The sequence below is a fragment of the Verruconis gallopava genome (genome assembly GCF_000836295.1).
Source record: "Verruconis gallopava strain CBS 43764 unplaced genomic scaffold supercont1.11, whole genome shotgun sequence".
Lineage (NCBI taxonomy): Eukaryota > Fungi > Ascomycota > Dothideomycetes > Venturiales > Sympoventuriaceae > Verruconis > Verruconis gallopava.
In genome coordinates, this window is record NW_015622147.1 from 399,206 (window position 1) to 414,911 (window position 15,706).

At 54.6% G+C, this 15,706-nt stretch overlaps 5 protein-coding genes across 6 annotated transcripts; 3 read left to right on the plus strand and 2 right to left on the minus strand.

Moving 5' to 3' along the window:
- The first annotated feature begins 1,678 nt into the window (after positions 1-1,678).
- On the plus strand, positions 1,679-3,295 carry PV09_04070 (uncharacterized protein). The gene is made up of 5 exons (XM_016357363.1): positions 1,679-2,098; positions 2,151-2,253; positions 2,310-2,565; positions 2,616-2,704; positions 2,756-3,295. The coding sequence occupies exons 1-5, from the start codon at positions 1,859-1,861 to the stop codon at positions 3,202-3,204; spliced, it is 1,137 nt and encodes a 378-aa protein (XP_016214767.1). The 5' UTR covers positions 1,679-1,858; the 3' UTR covers positions 3,205-3,295.
- A 526-nt stretch (positions 3,296-3,821) lies between these two features.
- Positions 3,822-4,872, plus strand: PV09_04071. Of its 2 annotated transcripts, XM_016357364.1 has the most exons (3): positions 3,822-4,124; positions 4,305-4,423; positions 4,495-4,872. In XM_016357364.1, exons 1-3 carry the CDS (start codon positions 4,068-4,070, stop codon positions 4,637-4,639), a joined length of 321 nt encoding a protein of 106 aa, XP_016214768.1. In that variant the 5' UTR covers positions 3,822-4,067; the 3' UTR covers positions 4,640-4,872. The 2 variants fall into 2 exon arrangements, with proteins under 2 accessions (XP_016214768.1, XP_016214769.1); XM_016357365.1 differs by having other exon boundaries at positions 3,822-4,423.
- PV09_04072 (uncharacterized protein) lies at positions 4,711-7,151 on the minus strand. The gene is made up of 2 exons (XM_016357366.1): positions 6,620-7,151; positions 4,711-6,560 (listed from the first exon to the last, which is right to left on the minus strand). Exons 1-2 carry the CDS (start codon positions 6,764-6,766, stop codon positions 4,968-4,970), a joined length of 1,740 nt encoding a protein of 579 aa, XP_016214770.1. The 5' UTR covers positions 6,767-7,151; the 3' UTR covers positions 4,711-4,967.
- Positions 7,152-7,765: 614 nt separating this feature from the next.
- Positions 7,766-11,018, minus strand: PV09_04073 (uncharacterized protein). Its single transcript, XM_016357367.1, has 3 exons — positions 10,154-11,018; positions 9,637-10,097; positions 7,766-9,540 (listed from the first exon to the last, which is right to left on the minus strand). Exons 1-3 carry the CDS (start codon positions 10,183-10,185, stop codon positions 8,111-8,113), a joined length of 1,923 nt encoding a protein of 640 aa, XP_016214771.1. The 5' UTR covers positions 10,186-11,018; the 3' UTR covers positions 7,766-8,110.
- A 2,691-nt stretch (positions 11,019-13,709) lies between these two features.
- PV09_04074 (uncharacterized protein) lies at positions 13,710-15,525 on the plus strand. The gene has a single exon (XM_016357368.1). The coding sequence runs from the start codon at positions 14,087-14,089 to the stop codon at positions 14,453-14,455; it is 369 nt and encodes a 122-aa protein (XP_016214772.1). The 5' UTR covers positions 13,710-14,086; the 3' UTR covers positions 14,456-15,525.
- Positions 15,526-15,706: the final 181 nt, after the last annotated feature.

A 15,706-nucleotide genomic window follows, 5' to 3' on the forward strand; every position in this document is an offset into this window, starting at 1 on the left:
TTCAGTGACTCTACTTGAGCTATGCCGTAGGTAATGAGCCCGGGCCTTTCTGCTCCAGATGTTAGCACGAAGACCTTGTACACCAGCATCATTCAGGCAGTACGTCGACAGTCGAGAAGGATTCGATCAGGAAGAGTTGGTCTAACAACCTCCGGCCGAGCGCCTCAAACCAAGGATACTTTGGGGGCTTTCACGCTTGCCAGCCAACAACAAACCATGATGCAAGGAAAGCTTGTCGAAACCAATGGCATGACAAAATTGGACTCTGGGCTCGCCGTCGCACCGGCGGCTTAGAGACTCATGTGGCTTGAGTTTGGAGTGGTCACATTAGCTGAGATCTACCTGTGGCGAAAGCATTTGACCCAAGCTCGAGCCTGTGCCAACTGTGCGCCTCTCACGACTCGCCGATTGCCGATGGGTTTGGCCAAGAAGTTCTTGCCGAACTTGGGATGGAACGAATTGTGCTGAAGTAGGAGAAGAGCAGGGAATGAACGCATTTGCTACGATTCGCGAAATAGCATGCCTGGCCAGCATGGTATGGTGTGTTTCTGTGCGCCATGTACGGACCTTCAATTGTCGTCAATTCAACACCAGAAACATGCGACACGCTTGAAAGTACGGAACTGCACTTTGCTCAAGGTACAGCCGGGCCAGAGGGCACGTTCCGAAAATATCGGGCTTTCGCTGGCGATGTGGGGAACGTACGGCCAAGACTTTATTGAACAAAGCTTTTTCATCTGCGCCACTACCGTCAGGCAGGGCAGATTCACCTGAGACACACTCTCGCTCCTCGATCCTGCGTCACAGACGGCGTGGTGAAGAGGATGCGGGATATGACAGACCAAGCATCTTCCTTGAGGACCTTCGCGGGAGAATCGAATCGGACATATAGGAACAGCTAGGACACTAGGAAGCGCACTTCTGAAAGAAGGAAACAAATTCTCCGGACAGTTTCCAGTTGAGATCTTGCTGGGCATCGAACAACACACAAGTAGATCGTGGCTACAGACTAAAATAGCAACTTCAGGAGAGGATCTGTCTCATTTCCACGTTCTGCTGGTCGTCCGTAGCGGAGCGAGTCTAGATTGGAAGAAAATCGGCCGAAAGAGGCTAGGCCATGCTAAATTGAGCGTAGCGCCGCCGTTCGGGCTCTACCTCAACTCCTGGAAACTCTCCTTGGACGCTTCACGACGCCCGTATTGCAGCAGCCCGTCACAACGTTGTGTGCATTTGGAATAGCAGCGATTGTTTGTTGTCCTTGTTGTCGTTTGTTTTTGGCCTCTCCGCAGGCTTTCTCTTACCAAAGATCTCTGGAGCCCATCCCCCAGCATGGAACCAAGGGAACGTCCATTCCGGACGCTCGCTGTGAGGATTTAGGATGCTCCAGAACTGCTAGTTGGCATTTAGCACCTGGCTCATTTACCAAACGAGCAGAGGCTTCGAGTCGGGCGCGAACCCATGAGGTAGGAACACGAGATGTCCGAGGCGAGCTGATTAGCGAACTATCACAAGCCAAGCGCGACGGCATCTTCTCATGGCCCTGCGAAAAAAACAACCTACTCCACTTTATGATCCCCGATTGGAATGGTTTACATCGTACCTGTCGTGCATGACATCGAGCAGATCTTGTGCGGCGCAAGCCTCCGCAGGTCCTCGCCCTCACGAAAGCGGTCCGTCGACATCGGCCATGTCGCCGGCGTAGAACTGTCAATTAAACTTAACACCGCTAAGCTAATATCACCGTGATATAAAATCAGCCAGCGTTCTGCTGTGCATTATAAACCCGTATACAGCCCACCGTGTGCTTTCTGCTTTTCTTCACTTCCCGTCAATACTCTTTTACAGTCGTTCGTTTACCATGTTCAAGTCACTCGTTTCTGTTCTCGCCCTTGCGGCATCTGTTGTAGCGGAGCCAGGCTGGTGGGGAGACAATGACTGCCAATCTTGTGTTCCAGCTCCTGCTTCATGCAAAAATCTTCCCGCCCAGTCGACCCAAGTCTGCTGGTCGTCTATTCAAAACGCCCGCATCAATGTAGCTACTTGCGCTACCCCAAGCTCAACCAAAGTCGTGACCGTGACCTCGACTGCCAACTGGAAGGCATGTTCCATCCTGACGAGTTGAAGAAGAGAATTGTTGACAATCCACACAGCTGTGGCCAACCACAACTTCCAAGGTCACCTCGACCTGGCTAGCTACCCAGGTCGTTAGCGTCACAGTCACTTCAACAACCGTGCTCACTGAATATGGAACCGGTATGCGACGATGTACTTGTGAGCTGGGATTTCCACTAATATGACTGTGCTTACAGCCACCGAGACCGCCTGGGCCAGCGCAACTGCTACTATTACAAGTGTCGATCACACAGACGTCAGCACGACAAAGATCATCAGCACGATTAGCACGAGCACGACTACCATCAATGTTGACCAGACCAAGGAGACCTGCCAGGCCAAGCGTGCAGCCGGTCCTATCAAGAAGCGCGGCTGGAACGCTCTACCGGCGGATTGCTCGTGCTTCCTAACCTCAACCACGACAAGCGGCATCCAGACTTCCACCTCGACAGTGTAAGCATGACAGGTCCCACTAAAGTTCTTAGCAGACTGACATGGGATAGCACTGTCACCCCAACTATCACTGTTACATCCACCATCCCAGCGAAGGCCACAACGACCGAGACGCAGACAGTTACGAAGGTGGCAACCTGTAAGGATTTTGATAAGACTTTACGTCGTACATCTGTTAACAGCCAGCTAGGCACCACCGAGGGCTGGACCGCAACTACTATTACGTCAACTTGCACGTCCACCACCACGCAGGTCAACACTGAAACGTGGACCATCACTGCCACACAAACGAGCACCTGGGTAGCCACCGCCACAGCAACCAACAAAGTCGACGTTTGTGCCTCCTTCAAGCCCTTGGGCTCGAAGATTTCTAGCCCCAACGGCTGGCCAAACCTCGGCTGGGCATCGTCTTTCACGGACTGCTGCCGCACCTGCTACAACACGCAGAACTGCGTGTTCTTCGACTTCAACCCTCTGCTCTGGACGTGCACCACCTACACCAACGGTGCGAATAAGGACTGCGTTACGAACAGCTGTCCGAAGGGTAAGGCTGACGTGTCGCTCAGCCCGCTCAACGCGTGGAGCAAGGACCAATACGGTTACGGTCCTTGCGCCGGCGCTGGTGCTGCGTGGTCTTAGACAGACTTGGCCGTCGGTTACATATTTTTAGGAAAGTATATATAATCTTTAATGGTATGAGGACATGCGGGTCTCCTCGCTGCGGAGAATATTGTTCAATTTTCGCCACTTTCCTCAGTTGTAGCAAGATTTGTCCTTTCAATCCTGTTCGCTGTCGATGACATTCCAGAAGTAGATGTTCATGTGCCGCGCCCGGCTGTGAATTTTCGCCTCGTGACTGGCTCTACGGACCTTGTTCGCCTTGAGAGCTATCCCCGTAGAATCTGAATTGTGTAGGAAGAGTACTGCGAAGCTACATTGTTGGCATCAAGGCCGTCTTACTGAGTCAGGATTTGAAGCCAGAATATCCCAAGCTCTTATCTTTGCTTCGAAGTCTCCCTGGTAAGTGAATCGATGCAAGCATGGCCAAAATCACGATTAACGGTGGCCAAATGAGCTGATGCTTCTTCTTCTTCTTCTTTTTTTTTTTTGGGGGGGGGGGGGGGAAGCTTTTTTTTGTGCCATTCGTAGCTTAACTTACACACGTAGCGATTAATAATGAGGCTAGAAGATTGATCCGCCGCAACCTCGGCATCCTGATTGGGCGGGGCATAAACCAAGATTTAGTTCCAAGATACCGAACCGCGCAGGGCAATGGTCCAGCTCACGAAGCGGTAGAAATACTCGGCGGTGGATTCTTCCCTCTTGCTCCAGGATATATCCTTATTTCTCACCTCCTTTTTTTGAGATTCTTTTCGATTCTCTTCTCAAACGCACTCGGCCCACCCCGTTTGTCGTCGTCCAGCCACGACTTCCCCGAAGTCCTCCTCTGCAGACGTGTTGCTTTCCCGTGCGGAATTTTGACGGGCGCAAACGCGAGCGCAATGGCGGAGATAGAGATCATCGCAATCATGAAGCCAAAGCCCGGCAAGGCCGGCAGGGTGCGTGGGAATCCCTTTGAAGTGCGGAGGCGTTGCGGCGACGCCCGGTTGCCATCACGAACCGCGGATGGAATCCAGATCTCCTGGGAATTTCCGGTTTCCCGCCCTCACGTGCTCACGGGTTACCCGCTTCTGTTCGTCGAGTCCCCGGTTTCTTAGCTGACATCGCGTGAGCGTCAGGTCCAAGAGCTGCTCGCCGACATGTCAAAGCACGTCCAAGCAAACGAGCCGGGAACGCTGAAGTACCACCTGCAAGTCGAGACCAAGGGCGACGCTCCCTCCATTTTCGTGCTGGAGAGGCAAGTCCGGAGCCCGGCTTTGTGCCATCCCTGGCGTGATCCGCAGCGCCTGCTAACAGCCGTACTACTAGGTATAAGGACAAAGCGTCCCTTGGCGCTCACGGAAGCAGTCCGGAGTTCAAGGCGTTCCAGAAGACGCTTGCGAAGGAGGGTCTCCTCGCTGAGTTCAAAGTGTATTATACGAAGGGCTTTGGCGGGTTCGCCAGTCGATTGTAAGCACAAAACTAGACAGCTGCCGCCGTTTCGCGTAGACAAGCGAAGCAAGACGGTGCACGTGGGAAGAAGAACGATGAAAAAAGCATAGCATTTCTTTTCTTTTCAAGCCTCCACACTCGCGTCGTTACCGTACCTCCGTCCCAATCTTTCTGCTGCGCAAACAAGAGAGACACAAATGTTCAACCTGCAAAAGGGAGTATACCTCTTTTAGAAAAGCCACTTCGAGAAATGAACAACACATAGCAGACAATCCTCGCCCCAAGAGATGCTTTCTTTGACTAGATTCACATCGAAACCAAACCATCCGCGCAAAATCACCTGGGCCGTTCTAGGACCTATGACCAGTCGCTGATCCCAGCGGCCCACTATGCCTGCTCTCTAAAGGACTCACGTCCCCCCGGAGGCTGTCTAGGCGACTTGCGTCATCGCGGGTATCGTCCGGGCTGACCCGTCCGTACCGCCCCGCGCTCTGCGTGATTCTCTCTTCCGGCAGGGCATCTTCAATTCCCGCACCGTGCATGGTTAGGTGGTCACCTCCGCTCTCTTGTCTCCTCACGTAGCTCGGCGTGGACGTGTACCCCGGGTTGTAGCTTCCTTGGCTGCCGGGGCTCTTGTCGCGCCAGGATTCCGCTGGCTCCGAAGGGGCCGCGGGACGCGCGGCGCGGGCGGCTACGATAGCAGCGGCAGGATGCGTGGTGCGGTAGGGATCGTACTCTCCTTCTTCGCCGTAGGAAGATGCGGAGACGGGTTCAATGGAAGAGGGTTTACCCGGGGGTGGATCCCTGGGCGCATTATAGACGTTGGTGTCTGAAAAAGGGTCTTCTTCTGTAGCTACCTGCGGAAGCCTTGGAGGGCCAGCAGGCTTGAGGGATGGAGGCTGCGCGCCCATCGAGGAGGGGGGGTACTCGCCTGTGGATCGCCTTTGTAGGTTGTCGCGCATGGCGGCCGGCGGCGCTGGGGGAGGCGAGTAGGCTTGCAGGTCATGCGTCGCTGTGGGAGTGAAGGTAGAGGAAGGTGCGGCATTGGCACTTGAATAGCCCGTGTTTGGAACGTTCTGCGACGGCGGGGGCCCTGCCGGAGGAACGTAGCCATTCTCCGGCTGCGCAGGAGATGCGGAATGGCCTGCTCTTCGCGCTTGCAGCACGGCGCGCTGGTGCTTGCTAGCGGCAAGGCTGAGCTGTTCGCTGGTCTCGATCAGAGTCTGCATAGTTTCATCGTCTGGCACCGGGTTGGTGCAGTTCATGAAGCCATGCATGCTTCTCTGCGCGTTTTGGCACCGCTCCGCGAACTCCTTGATCAGCTCGTTGGTTTGAAGCTCGCTCGGGGGCGTGGACTGAACGAGCTGCTGAAGCAGCTTCGCCGACGTCTTTGCCTCTTCTATTCGTGCGGCAAGCTCGACAGGAGGCGGCAGGGTAGTTTCTCTCGACCTGCCGTACGAGCCGTTCTGCGGAACAGGCTGTTGCTGCATGCTACGACCTTGGCCAACGTGCTGACCGGCGCCACTGGCGCGGGTATACTGCGAGATGTTCATGCCACTCTCCTTGCTCCACATTGCGAAAAGGGTCGCCAGATTGGTATCGTACGCCTTCTCCATGTACAGCGCTTGCAACGTCTCCCTCATGATCTGCTGCACGCTGGGATCCTTGTTGTTCCGTAGCAGCTCCTTGACTGCGCCTGTGAATTTCTGATCGATGTTCCTCGTGAACGTGGCACCCGGGTTCTCGGAGAGGATTCTGATCAGCATGACGGCGTTGTACTGCACGTGCGGTCGGTTGTAGTAGTCTTTGCCTAGGAACTTGCGTATCTGCTGCGCGGCCACCTGAGCGGCCGCTGGGCTGGATTCGGCAGCCTCTACGATGGTGGGTAGATGCAGCACCTCCTCGCCCTGCTCGTTCGCACCGTCCGACTCGCAGAAGAGTTTCTGTGCCCATTGTCAGCTGCGAGGGCGTCCGGCACAAGTGCCTGTGACAGTGTACGTACCACAGCCTTGACGGCGCTGCCCTCGGGTGAGTCCTCGCTGTAGTTGACGACCGGATCAGGCTCCGCCGCATCCGTCGCGCGGCTCCTCGAGAAGGGGTTCGAGCCGTGCCGGCTTCCCAGCATGTTCGAGAATCGCTTGATCACCATTGTGTGCACTTCCGCAGCGGTCAGCCTTGCTGCGTTCGGGTTGAGTTGGATGCCGGCCGCAAAGCGCTCTGCCGCGTGGGACGATGGAGGAGCACACCGGGCGTTCTTCTCGGATCGTGCCACGGTCCGTATAGGTGCAAGTTATACGAAGGTCAGGATGACTCGGCCCAAGGATGGCGCTGGCCAGCGTCTGCTGCTCCGGGTGCGATCGCAGCGAGGATGCCTATTGAACGTTGGGGCTTCGGCAAGGGTCCAGGCTGGCGCTAAGGTCGCTGCACGAGGCGGGCGCAGGTGACGGGATCCCCTTTTACGGGGCGCAAAGGCGACAAAGCAAGGTCGGGTTCGAAAAGAAAAGAAGAGGCGACGAGCGAGGCGGCCACGAAATAAAGCTGCTGGCGACGCGCTGCTTGAAACCGAAGCATTGCCATCAAGCGGCGCAAAGCTTGCGTAACAAGCACGCCCCTCCCCCCGTGCGGGTCTCCAAAACACATCCTCACGCGCTTGACTCCAGGTTGGCCAGCATGCAGGCCAAGGCCGCACAGCCTCGTTTGCACTGCGCATCGCCTTGAGCGCACGCGTAACGTGCGTGAACGCTGTCTGTGTACTGCAGAACTCTGCCGGGCGTGTGGCGGGCGACTCGTCATCTCGAGCACACGGCGAGCAGCACTCAACAGCTGGCTGGTCTGCAGGTCGGTGCCTAGACGGCTAGTTCAGGTTTGTTGCCAAACAAAGCCTTGGAGGACCCAAAGGACGCGTGTGAGCCCCAATTCGCGCAGTGACTTGGTGGTCTGGAAAGGATGCGATGACCAGGACGTTATGTGACTCTACGCTGACGTGCTTTAGGTGACGTGGTTGAAGAATGTGGACTCGGTGTGAGCGGTGAAGGAGTCGTAGTCACGGTAGAGGAGCACAGGAGAGGTAGACAGACAGAGCGAGCGAGTGAGAGAGTGTGCCTGTGTGAAGGAAGAAGGAAGATAAAGGGGCGGGTTTCGTTTGCCACAGAAACGTATCTTTGATCATTGATAATCTGTCTGTCCTCTCTTCCAATGGCCACCTATGCAACCACCACGCATCCTTTATGCATTGGGTGATGTTGTCCTTTGCTTTATGCTCCGTTTCACTGGCGAAAGCGCCGAGAGGCAACTGTCCTCACCTTCCAACCCATACGCCGTCCTTGTTGCGCACATACACGAGACCATCCCATGCGCTCAGTCATAACCTCATATCAAAAATGCAGGCGCGCATCCAGCAATGGCGCCGATTCCCCCGCGGACATGCCATCATAAGTAAAACACAATGAATACAGATACATCAAGTAAGAAAATAAAGTGCACAAGAAATTTGTCAAAGTAAAGCAGCGCCGAGATACTCGAATTCATCGAGAAACTGCTCAACCTGCGTGAGCTCTCGCGACGTCGGCGGTTCCAGCGAAGTCTTGCTCCGCGCGAACGGGTTTGTGTTGGGTAGTTGGTACGGCAGTGCCGTGCTGTTAGTGCTTTCCGTGTTTGCTGTGTGTATGGAGAGGTGCTCAAAGCTCTGCTCGAGGTCGAGTGGCTGCTGAGGCTGCTCGAACTCAAAGTGGAATTGACCAAGCCCATTCTCCTTCAAGGGCCAGTCGCGTAGCTCGGACACGCGATGCGAGGTGCAAGTGTCGCTTGCGTCGCCGTGTATGGAGCTGAAGATGGGCGATCCTACGTCGGATTGCGCACCTTGAGAGGCCTCAGCTGATTCGGCGTGAGGAATGTCGACTTCGGAGCGCCAAGGCGAGTAGCGTCGATCGTGCATATACTGATCAGCTAGCGCCTGAAGGCCAAGGTGCATTTCGTCAGCTTCGCTGCGATACGGCTGCGGTTCGGGAAGAAGGTAGAAAGATGGCGTTGCCGCTCCATCGATTATGGAATTGTGATTTGATGCCAACGTCCGCGCCACTGAGGATGGCACCAAATTGTTCATGGTTATGCCGGCTAGCACGTCTAGCTGCGCTGACTTTGCGCTGTTAAGACAACATGAAAAAGAAGAGTCATGCTGCTGTCGACGTGAGGTGCCGTCGGTGCACCATTCAGACATACTTGTTGAGGATGTAACTCCGTCATCTGTCCATGTTTCATCTTGACTCACTACCAAGTTTCGAAATAGGGATGGCTCGCCTTTCCATTCCCTTGAAGTCGATTGCTGGGATGAGAGAGTCGTCGAGCGTTTTTGTTGTTTTTGACTGTGCGAGGATCGATCCGGTCTGCTGAAGTCGATGTAAGATGCAGTAGGACCATAGTTTGGCACTGCTGGGAAGCTGTCAATCAGGTCGGCAGTCATCTGCCGGTCCGGCAGCTTCTGGGCTAAGAGCGAATTTGACGAGGACGACAAGTCGACAAGAGGCCACTGTAGACCTGGGCTCGTTTTGAATGGCGACTGCGCGACGGCCGATGTGGTATCGGTAAACCAGGAGATTTCATCCTCAATCAGCTCCAAATGCTTGGCCGTGTCCAAGACTAGCTGCTGGCTTCGAACAGCTCCGCTACAACAAAAGTCACCTTGTCTGCGAGCGAGCGTCTCCTCGCGCTCTTCACACCGCACCGCGGGGGGATTTTTGAGAAGAGCGAACGCGGGCTCAACGGGCGAAGTAGGCGCGGACCTAGCAAAGCCTTGCAAACATCTTCGGGCTTGATGTCGCCGAGATTCTGGATTCGCCTCGCTTGCTGACCAGCGTCTTCTGGGGCTGTCAGCTCGTCCTGCATCTGCGCCTGATGCAGCAGGTAAATGTCGCGCGGGCGGAGCGGCTGTGTCGATGTAAGCATGGCTCCAATTGCTTGAATGTAGGAAGACGGGAGTGCGGACTTTTGAGCGTAGCACTTGCACGGGCTTGGCGGCCATACCTTTGGCAGACACCACCGATGTCGATGGTTGTGGCTTGACCACTGGCTGCGGATTGACATAGCGATCCTGGGGATTCAAGGTCTTAACGATGTTGAGCAACGACACCATTGACGACGAGCGGCTGTGGCTTCCGAAGCGTCCGATGTCGAGCGGTACCTCAAGCACGTTCATTTCTTGTCCAGGCATAAGCGGACAGGATGTGGTCGTCTCCTGTGTGGGATCGTGAAACTCTTCGTCGTCGTCGATGCGGTAGAAGTACCAATAAGTTCCGCCCATCTTGAGGCCGCCAGAGCGTTTCTCATGAATTCCGTCCTCGTCACCGTCGCATATGATGTTGCGGAAACTGTGGCAACCGGTCCAGAAGTCCCGTCCTCTCTGGCGATCCAGCTCCATGCTGTAAGGCTCCGAGAAGTTGTCCCATGATCCAAACAGTTCCACTTTCCTCGCGGTAGGGTGTTGTCTTGCGTTTGATCAGTTGCACTGGTCAACCGAGTTTACTGGCTGAAAGACACTCACAGCATGAATGTGATCAACGTTGTGCTCTCCATGGTTGACAACGTATTCGTTCACTTGCTTTCAGCCACGGGCAGGACTTAACTTTGTGCCATGTTATATGCTGTAGTCCGAGATTTGATGAAGAGCCACGGTAGGGAGAATCGCAAGCAGAAAGCAAGCGAGAGATGTGAGCACGGCGAAACGAAACGGGGGGCCGTTGACCGTCTGGACCTATATTTCTTGCAGACACGCTTTAGCCTCGCGCTGGTGGTGCAATGAGATTTGTCTAATGTAGTGCCTATCAGGCGGATCTGCCATGCGACGTCCCGGTTTTCAGCTAGTGCTGCCGCTGGGCTTGCTCAGCCATTAGCTTGCTCAGAGAACCCAATCCTCGCGTCAGACTTGAAGGGCCTCAAAGCAGGCTCGGCCACTGTAGTCTGTTTCGACTCTGTAGTGGAGGAATATGCAACGGCCTCGACTGCAGTGACGGAAGACGGTGGGATACACACAGGGGAAGGGAGGATCATTCTCCCTATAAGAGGGGGAGGGACAAGACTAGAAAGCCTGTTATCCATATAGGGCTGTTTCTATTTAATTGTTTGGGAAATTGTGGCGCCGCGCTGAACGTTCTTTTTCAGCTGACCAAGGACGATTCGTTCTGCAGTGCGCTTTGGATGATCCTGGTCCGAACCACGAGGGCGTTGGACTAGCACCTGTCACTGGACAATTTCTGTTTAACAACCGCCAATCTTCGCCTTTGGCCCAAACCTGATTCGTTCAATCTGGTTTCTCTGCTGTGCAGCCCATTATTGACTCGATGCTTATGCAGTTAACTCATGTGCTGTCATGTCCAGTTGCGCAGCGCGGCCTGGCCTTTTTTTTTTTTGGTTTCGATCGGTGGACCTTTTGTTCTCACCCGAGACGACAATTTGCGGCTGGCGGCAGGGGCACACAAAAGCTTACGATGAGATTGCGTTTCGAGACACTGTCCAAGCATGCTCTCCACAGCTGTACCGTGCCGCCGTGGTCATCGCCAATCTCCGCTCAGTAGCTTTTGGGGCGTCCCACTCGGTCCCAGATCTCTGATGTATGAGGCTGCCACCAAACCTAATCCCAGAGGCTCTTCAGCGGATTCCGTGGAGATCCGATGTCGCCTCTCAGCAGAGGATTCACATCGCCCGTCACTTGCATTCTCCACGGCGGTCAAAGCGAGCAGTGGCGGCACCAGTGCGAAACACAGAAGCGAGAGAGAACGAGCGAAAGGAGATCGGCTTTCCCCTTGTGGCTGGTTGGCGAGAAGCGCCCTCTCGGCTAGTCAAAGAGGGTCCAATCCGCTGTCAAAGTTAACACGTTGCAGCGCGCGTGGATAAGTCAAGGTCGTCATTGACCAAGGCATATCCCGCCAGTCGTTCTGAAGAAAATCCGTCCTTAACCACTCGTCCGCGACATGTCCGGTACTGGCCGCTTGCCGTGGTCCTTACCGCGAATCGCTGCACCACTTCAGCGCCCTGGAATTTCCACGAGCAAATTCGACGACGCTCCTCCTGGTCAGCATTAACTTAATGTTTACTTCTTTTTGGCTTCCCGTCTGGGTCTGTTCTTCGTGCCCACGTGTCACTCCTCAAGGCCATTTCGAAGTCTCGCTTCGGCATATCGTGTCTCACAACGGCCGTTGTTAGTGAAGCGCGCTGCTGACGATTTTTCATGTCTGACAATGAATCAAATAAAACCGGATTATTGTGCAGCGCTCTGCTCGCGTGGATCGACAAGCGTGGCCCACAAGCTCGTGGCGCTAGGCTCTACAAGTAGTCGTCAGCTGGCATAATTTCTCTCGACACACCCCCAAATCTATGGACGGAACCGTCGCGTCAGAACACAACTTTAGCTTTGAACACGGTCAGACGTCGAAACAAACGCTGACGCCCTTGCTTTCCAGTCTTGCCGGGATGACCAAAACTTCGGTAATTCAACTCGTGCTCGGACCTTACCAAAAGGCACCCCTGTCGCCATGTTTTTTGGGCTGGTACAGTAGTGGGCCTACAGCTGCGCTTTTTTCTTTTCCGTGGTAATTTCTTCTTGATCTTTGCGAACTTATCTCGCACTTGGAATCATTCCCGTCGAGATTGTCTTGAGTCTCTGCTGCTGTGCTTGCAAGCGATCTTGGTTGACCATTGGAAGTTACGGTGTTGGCTCGCACGACACTTGGACTCTGCCGTCTACACGGTGCAAAAATCAAAAGCTTAGCAACTTCGATACTGCTTCAATGGACCTTACAACTGCTATAAGCACAACCGATAGGCCGTCTCCACCGGTTTTCGCATCTGCACGCTCGACCTGAAGAGGCCAGGCAGGTGGCCTCAAGGTCGCCCTTGTGCACTTCGATCTAGCTGCTGACGTCTAGCGTCTGCGTCTAAAGATTGCTCTGTTGAAGTTTCAGTACGGTTTAGGTCAGATCACAATGGCTGCCTTGAGCTCGCCAGCGACATGGTCCTGGATGTGAATCTCAACTCGACTGCTCGCCGTGAGACTCTACGTATCCTACTAAGAGCCGTATGGAACTAGATACATATAAGTTGGGGTTGGCCTCAACAAAAATATTATGAACGTTGTTTCCACAATTTGATTGACCGTAACCTTTATGGTCCGTATTCCTACGGCTGCAGTCCGCGGGAGAATGGTACATGATTATGCTCGCATACAATGAAACTTGGTGTCAGATCAGTAATATCCGCAGAGCACACACAGCGATTGCAGATGGCTGGGACGAACGCGGGACAGAGGGATCACGTCTTAGGTGTCGTGAACAAAACGAGCGGCCCAGAATGACGTGACACTCAGGAGCCAGCAGGCGATAACGGTGTAACGTGTTCGCGCTTCTTTGGGGCATCTCGGCTTCATACTCAAGCTATGAAAGCTGTTCCGCACGTTCACCGTGCTGTCGTTAAGCTCAACGCCATACTTCTCCGACCTTGAGATAGGCAGAAAATTGCCGCGAGCCCATCGCTGATAAACAGGGACAGAAAGGGACGGTGATCTGGCCACGGCCAGCAGTGACAGCCTCACACCTGTGCACGTAGATCAGCCCGGGGCCTCTTATCCTGGGCCAGGTCTAGTGACGTACACATGATCAAAAAGCAGTCTTTCAATCAGTTCTTTCCTGCCAGTCTCGTCAAGAGCGGATGGGATCCTGTAGCTCTTTTAGAGAGCTCTTACACTGACGCCTCCAAGGCATCACTGACCTTCTCCGCGGCATACAGCGCGTGATCATCGGACTTCCCTTCAATCTGTTAACTTCGACATGGAAAGCTGCGAGACAGAGGGATCGACAGTCGTGGTCGTCTGCACGGACGGCACTGCTGCAGGCTGAAACAAGCCAGCAGGTCTGCTTGCCATCTGATATGCAGCGAGGCAGCGCGGATGCGTGTCTTCAGCGACGCCTGGTCACGACGAGAACAGCGCGAATCGTCGCGCCAGCAGGTCGCGGCGACGAACGACGGACAGGATCTCATGCGAGGTGCGGGGTGGCGCGTGCAGGATCTGGAAGCAGCCTTGTGGCTGTGCTCGCCAAGACCTTCTGGGGCGATGACTGTTCGCTGCATGAGTTGGGATTCGTCATGCGGAGCCCAAAGTTTGGCCAACGCAACCACTCGTAGACTCACACAGCGTCGTTGGGCTTCTGCTGTTGACTCACATGGCCTGCTCCCGCTCTCCCACCCACGTATATAAAGAGAGCACCCCGGCCCCGGCATGAGTATCACCCCATCCTCGAGCAGGATCACTACTGCTCGGCTCTGCTTTGGCGGCGAGGTGTCGATTTCTGCTGTTCTTCTGCTGTTCTTGCTCTTGTCTCCTCTCCTCCGTCTTGCCTTCTGATACCCTTCTCTCCCCCAACGGACCTGAAGTTCTTCCAATATTGCTTATTTCACGACACCAGTACGCAACAAACAAGCAACCATGGGCGCTCGACACAACCGTAAGCGCACGAGGTCACGGCCTCGGAACCGCCTGCCAGCCAGCACGCTTCACAGAGAACGATCACTCAGCATCAGCTCGTCCCCGTCGATCTGTTCGGACTCGTCCGTGCCAGTGCTGCCTTTTCAGCGCTCTGCCGCTCATTGGCAGCCACAGTGGGATCACTGGAATGATCGATCCCTGCATCAAGCAATTCAAAAGCAGCAGCGCGAGCACAACGAAGCCATGGCCGCCGAGGCGCAGCGATTGCGCATCTTTGGCGGCGAAGCCGGCGACGAAGTAAGCCTCTGCGCTCCTATGCTCCAGGTTGTCATGGGTCTCTTCGGCGGTCTCGACTACGAGGATCCGTGAGTCGTTTCCGCGCGCGCGCGAACAGCAGAGCTAGATGCTTCAACCCCCTTTTCATTCACGGTCTCGGGAACAGATTGCACGCTACGACATCTCTCTGCTCAGGTCCCCCTTTGTACCCAACCCCCTCCCTTTCTCTTCTCATCCGTCATAGTCACTTGCCATTACAACGTCTTCTTTTTTGTGTGGTTAGACTCATGACTTGTTCGCTAGCAGGTCGATTCGATCTCGCGAATACGCGCAATTCATGGACCCCAGGCATACGCAATGAGATGAATGTCTTCAAATAGCTTGCACACCGGGACGCTTTTCTCGCATCTGTCTCTGCGGTCCATATTCAACAATGAACCTCCAGGTTCTATAACTTAACAAGCTCTCTTCGTCGATGAGACATGGCTCGTAGTCCCAAAACGACCTGTCTTCCCCATCGTGCCACACCACTCGAAGGCATGGTTCAACCAAGCATGACGGCTCGCAGCAGGCTTGTGGCCTGATCGTGGATCAGGGTTGATCCAACAGATCGTGGTCTCAAGTTGGCCCTATTACAAATGCTGAACCTAGCTACTTCGAGGCCCTCACATGTCCAGACAGGGCGGTAGGATGCCTGATGCATTTCGCGCGGAGACACTCTACGCGGGCAAGACGGCGGATCGGGATTAGACCTAGAATACCGCCAGCGATCGTATCGAGCTCGTCGTTCTGGGGTCGGCTTGATGCTCGTTTCGTACGGTGACTCGCTGATGTGCCTTTCGCTGGAGATAGAGCCCATTGGCTTACTCGCGATTGGCTTGTCGCGCGGGCGACGTGCTGATGGCTTGAGCGTCGCTGCCTAGAACGGTGTCTGCGCGGTACGAAGATGACTCAGAATAGAACATGTGAGGATGGTGTGGAGGTTGCATGGGGAGCAGACCATGTTCTTTTTTCAACCGCGGCCGAACCCAGAGTCGGCTCGCAATTGAGCACGTTGTGCGATGATGATAAGATCACGCACACCTTTTTGTTAGTTTTTTTTTTGTTTTCCGTACATCGAGCAATGTTTTGGAATAGAACAATTTACTGCGCATCACGACCAATTCGTTCGCCACCTCGCTCTGCTTGCCCTCCGTCTTCATCCCTTGTGTTGACTCCCTTGACCCGGGACCTTTCGCCATCCGCTCGCTCTTCCAAACTTATCAGCGCCTTTTTCTTTCGACTTTGTCGTGTTCTATTCGCCTATAGCGGCCTGCGAAACCCCTCTCTTGCTGCGTACCTCGC

Coding starts and splice junctions, on each gene's coding strand:
- PV09_04070 (XM_016357363.1), top strand. CDS start 1,859: ATGTTCAAGTCACTCGTTTCTGTTCTCGCCCTTGCGGCATCTGTTGTA. Junction 2,099..2,150: donor CCTCGACTGCCAACTGGAAG/GCATGTTCCATC, acceptor CAATCCACACAG/CTGTGGCCAACCACAACTTC. Junction 2,566..2,615: donor CAGACTTCCACCTCGACAGT/GTAAGCATGACA, acceptor GACATGGGATAG/CACTGTCACCCCAACTATCA.
- PV09_04074 (XM_016357368.1), top strand. CDS start 14,087: ATGGGCGCTCGACACAACCGTAAGCGCACGAGGTCACGGCCTCGGAAC.
- PV09_04073 (XM_016357367.1), bottom strand. CDS start 10,185: ATGGAGAGCACAACGTTGATCACATTCATGCT. Junction 10,098..10,153: donor ACGTTGATCACATTCATGCT/GTGAGTGTCTTT, acceptor ATCAAACGCAAG/ACAACACCCTACCGCGAGGA. Junction 9,541..9,636: donor ATCGGTGGTGTCTGCCAAAG/GTATGGCCGCCA, acceptor ACATCGACACAG/CCGCTCCGCCCGCGCGACAT.
- PV09_04071 (XM_016357364.1), top strand. CDS start 4,068: ATGGCGGAGATAGAGATCATCGCAATCATGAAGCCAAAGCCCGGCAAG. Junction 4,125..4,304: donor AGCCCGGCAAGGCCGGCAGG/GTGCGTGGGAAT, acceptor CGTGAGCGTCAG/GTCCAAGAGCTGCTCGCCGA. Junction 4,424..4,494: donor TCCATTTTCGTGCTGGAGAG/GCAAGTCCGGAG, acceptor CCGTACTACTAG/GTATAAGGACAAAGCGTCCC.
- PV09_04072 (XM_016357366.1), bottom strand. CDS start 6,766: ATGGTGATCAAGCGATTCTCGAACATGCTGGGAAGCCGGCACGGCTCG. Junction 6,561..6,619: donor GCAGCGCCGTCAAGGCTGTG/GTACGTACACTG, acceptor CAATGGGCACAG/AAACTCTTCTGCGAGTCGGA.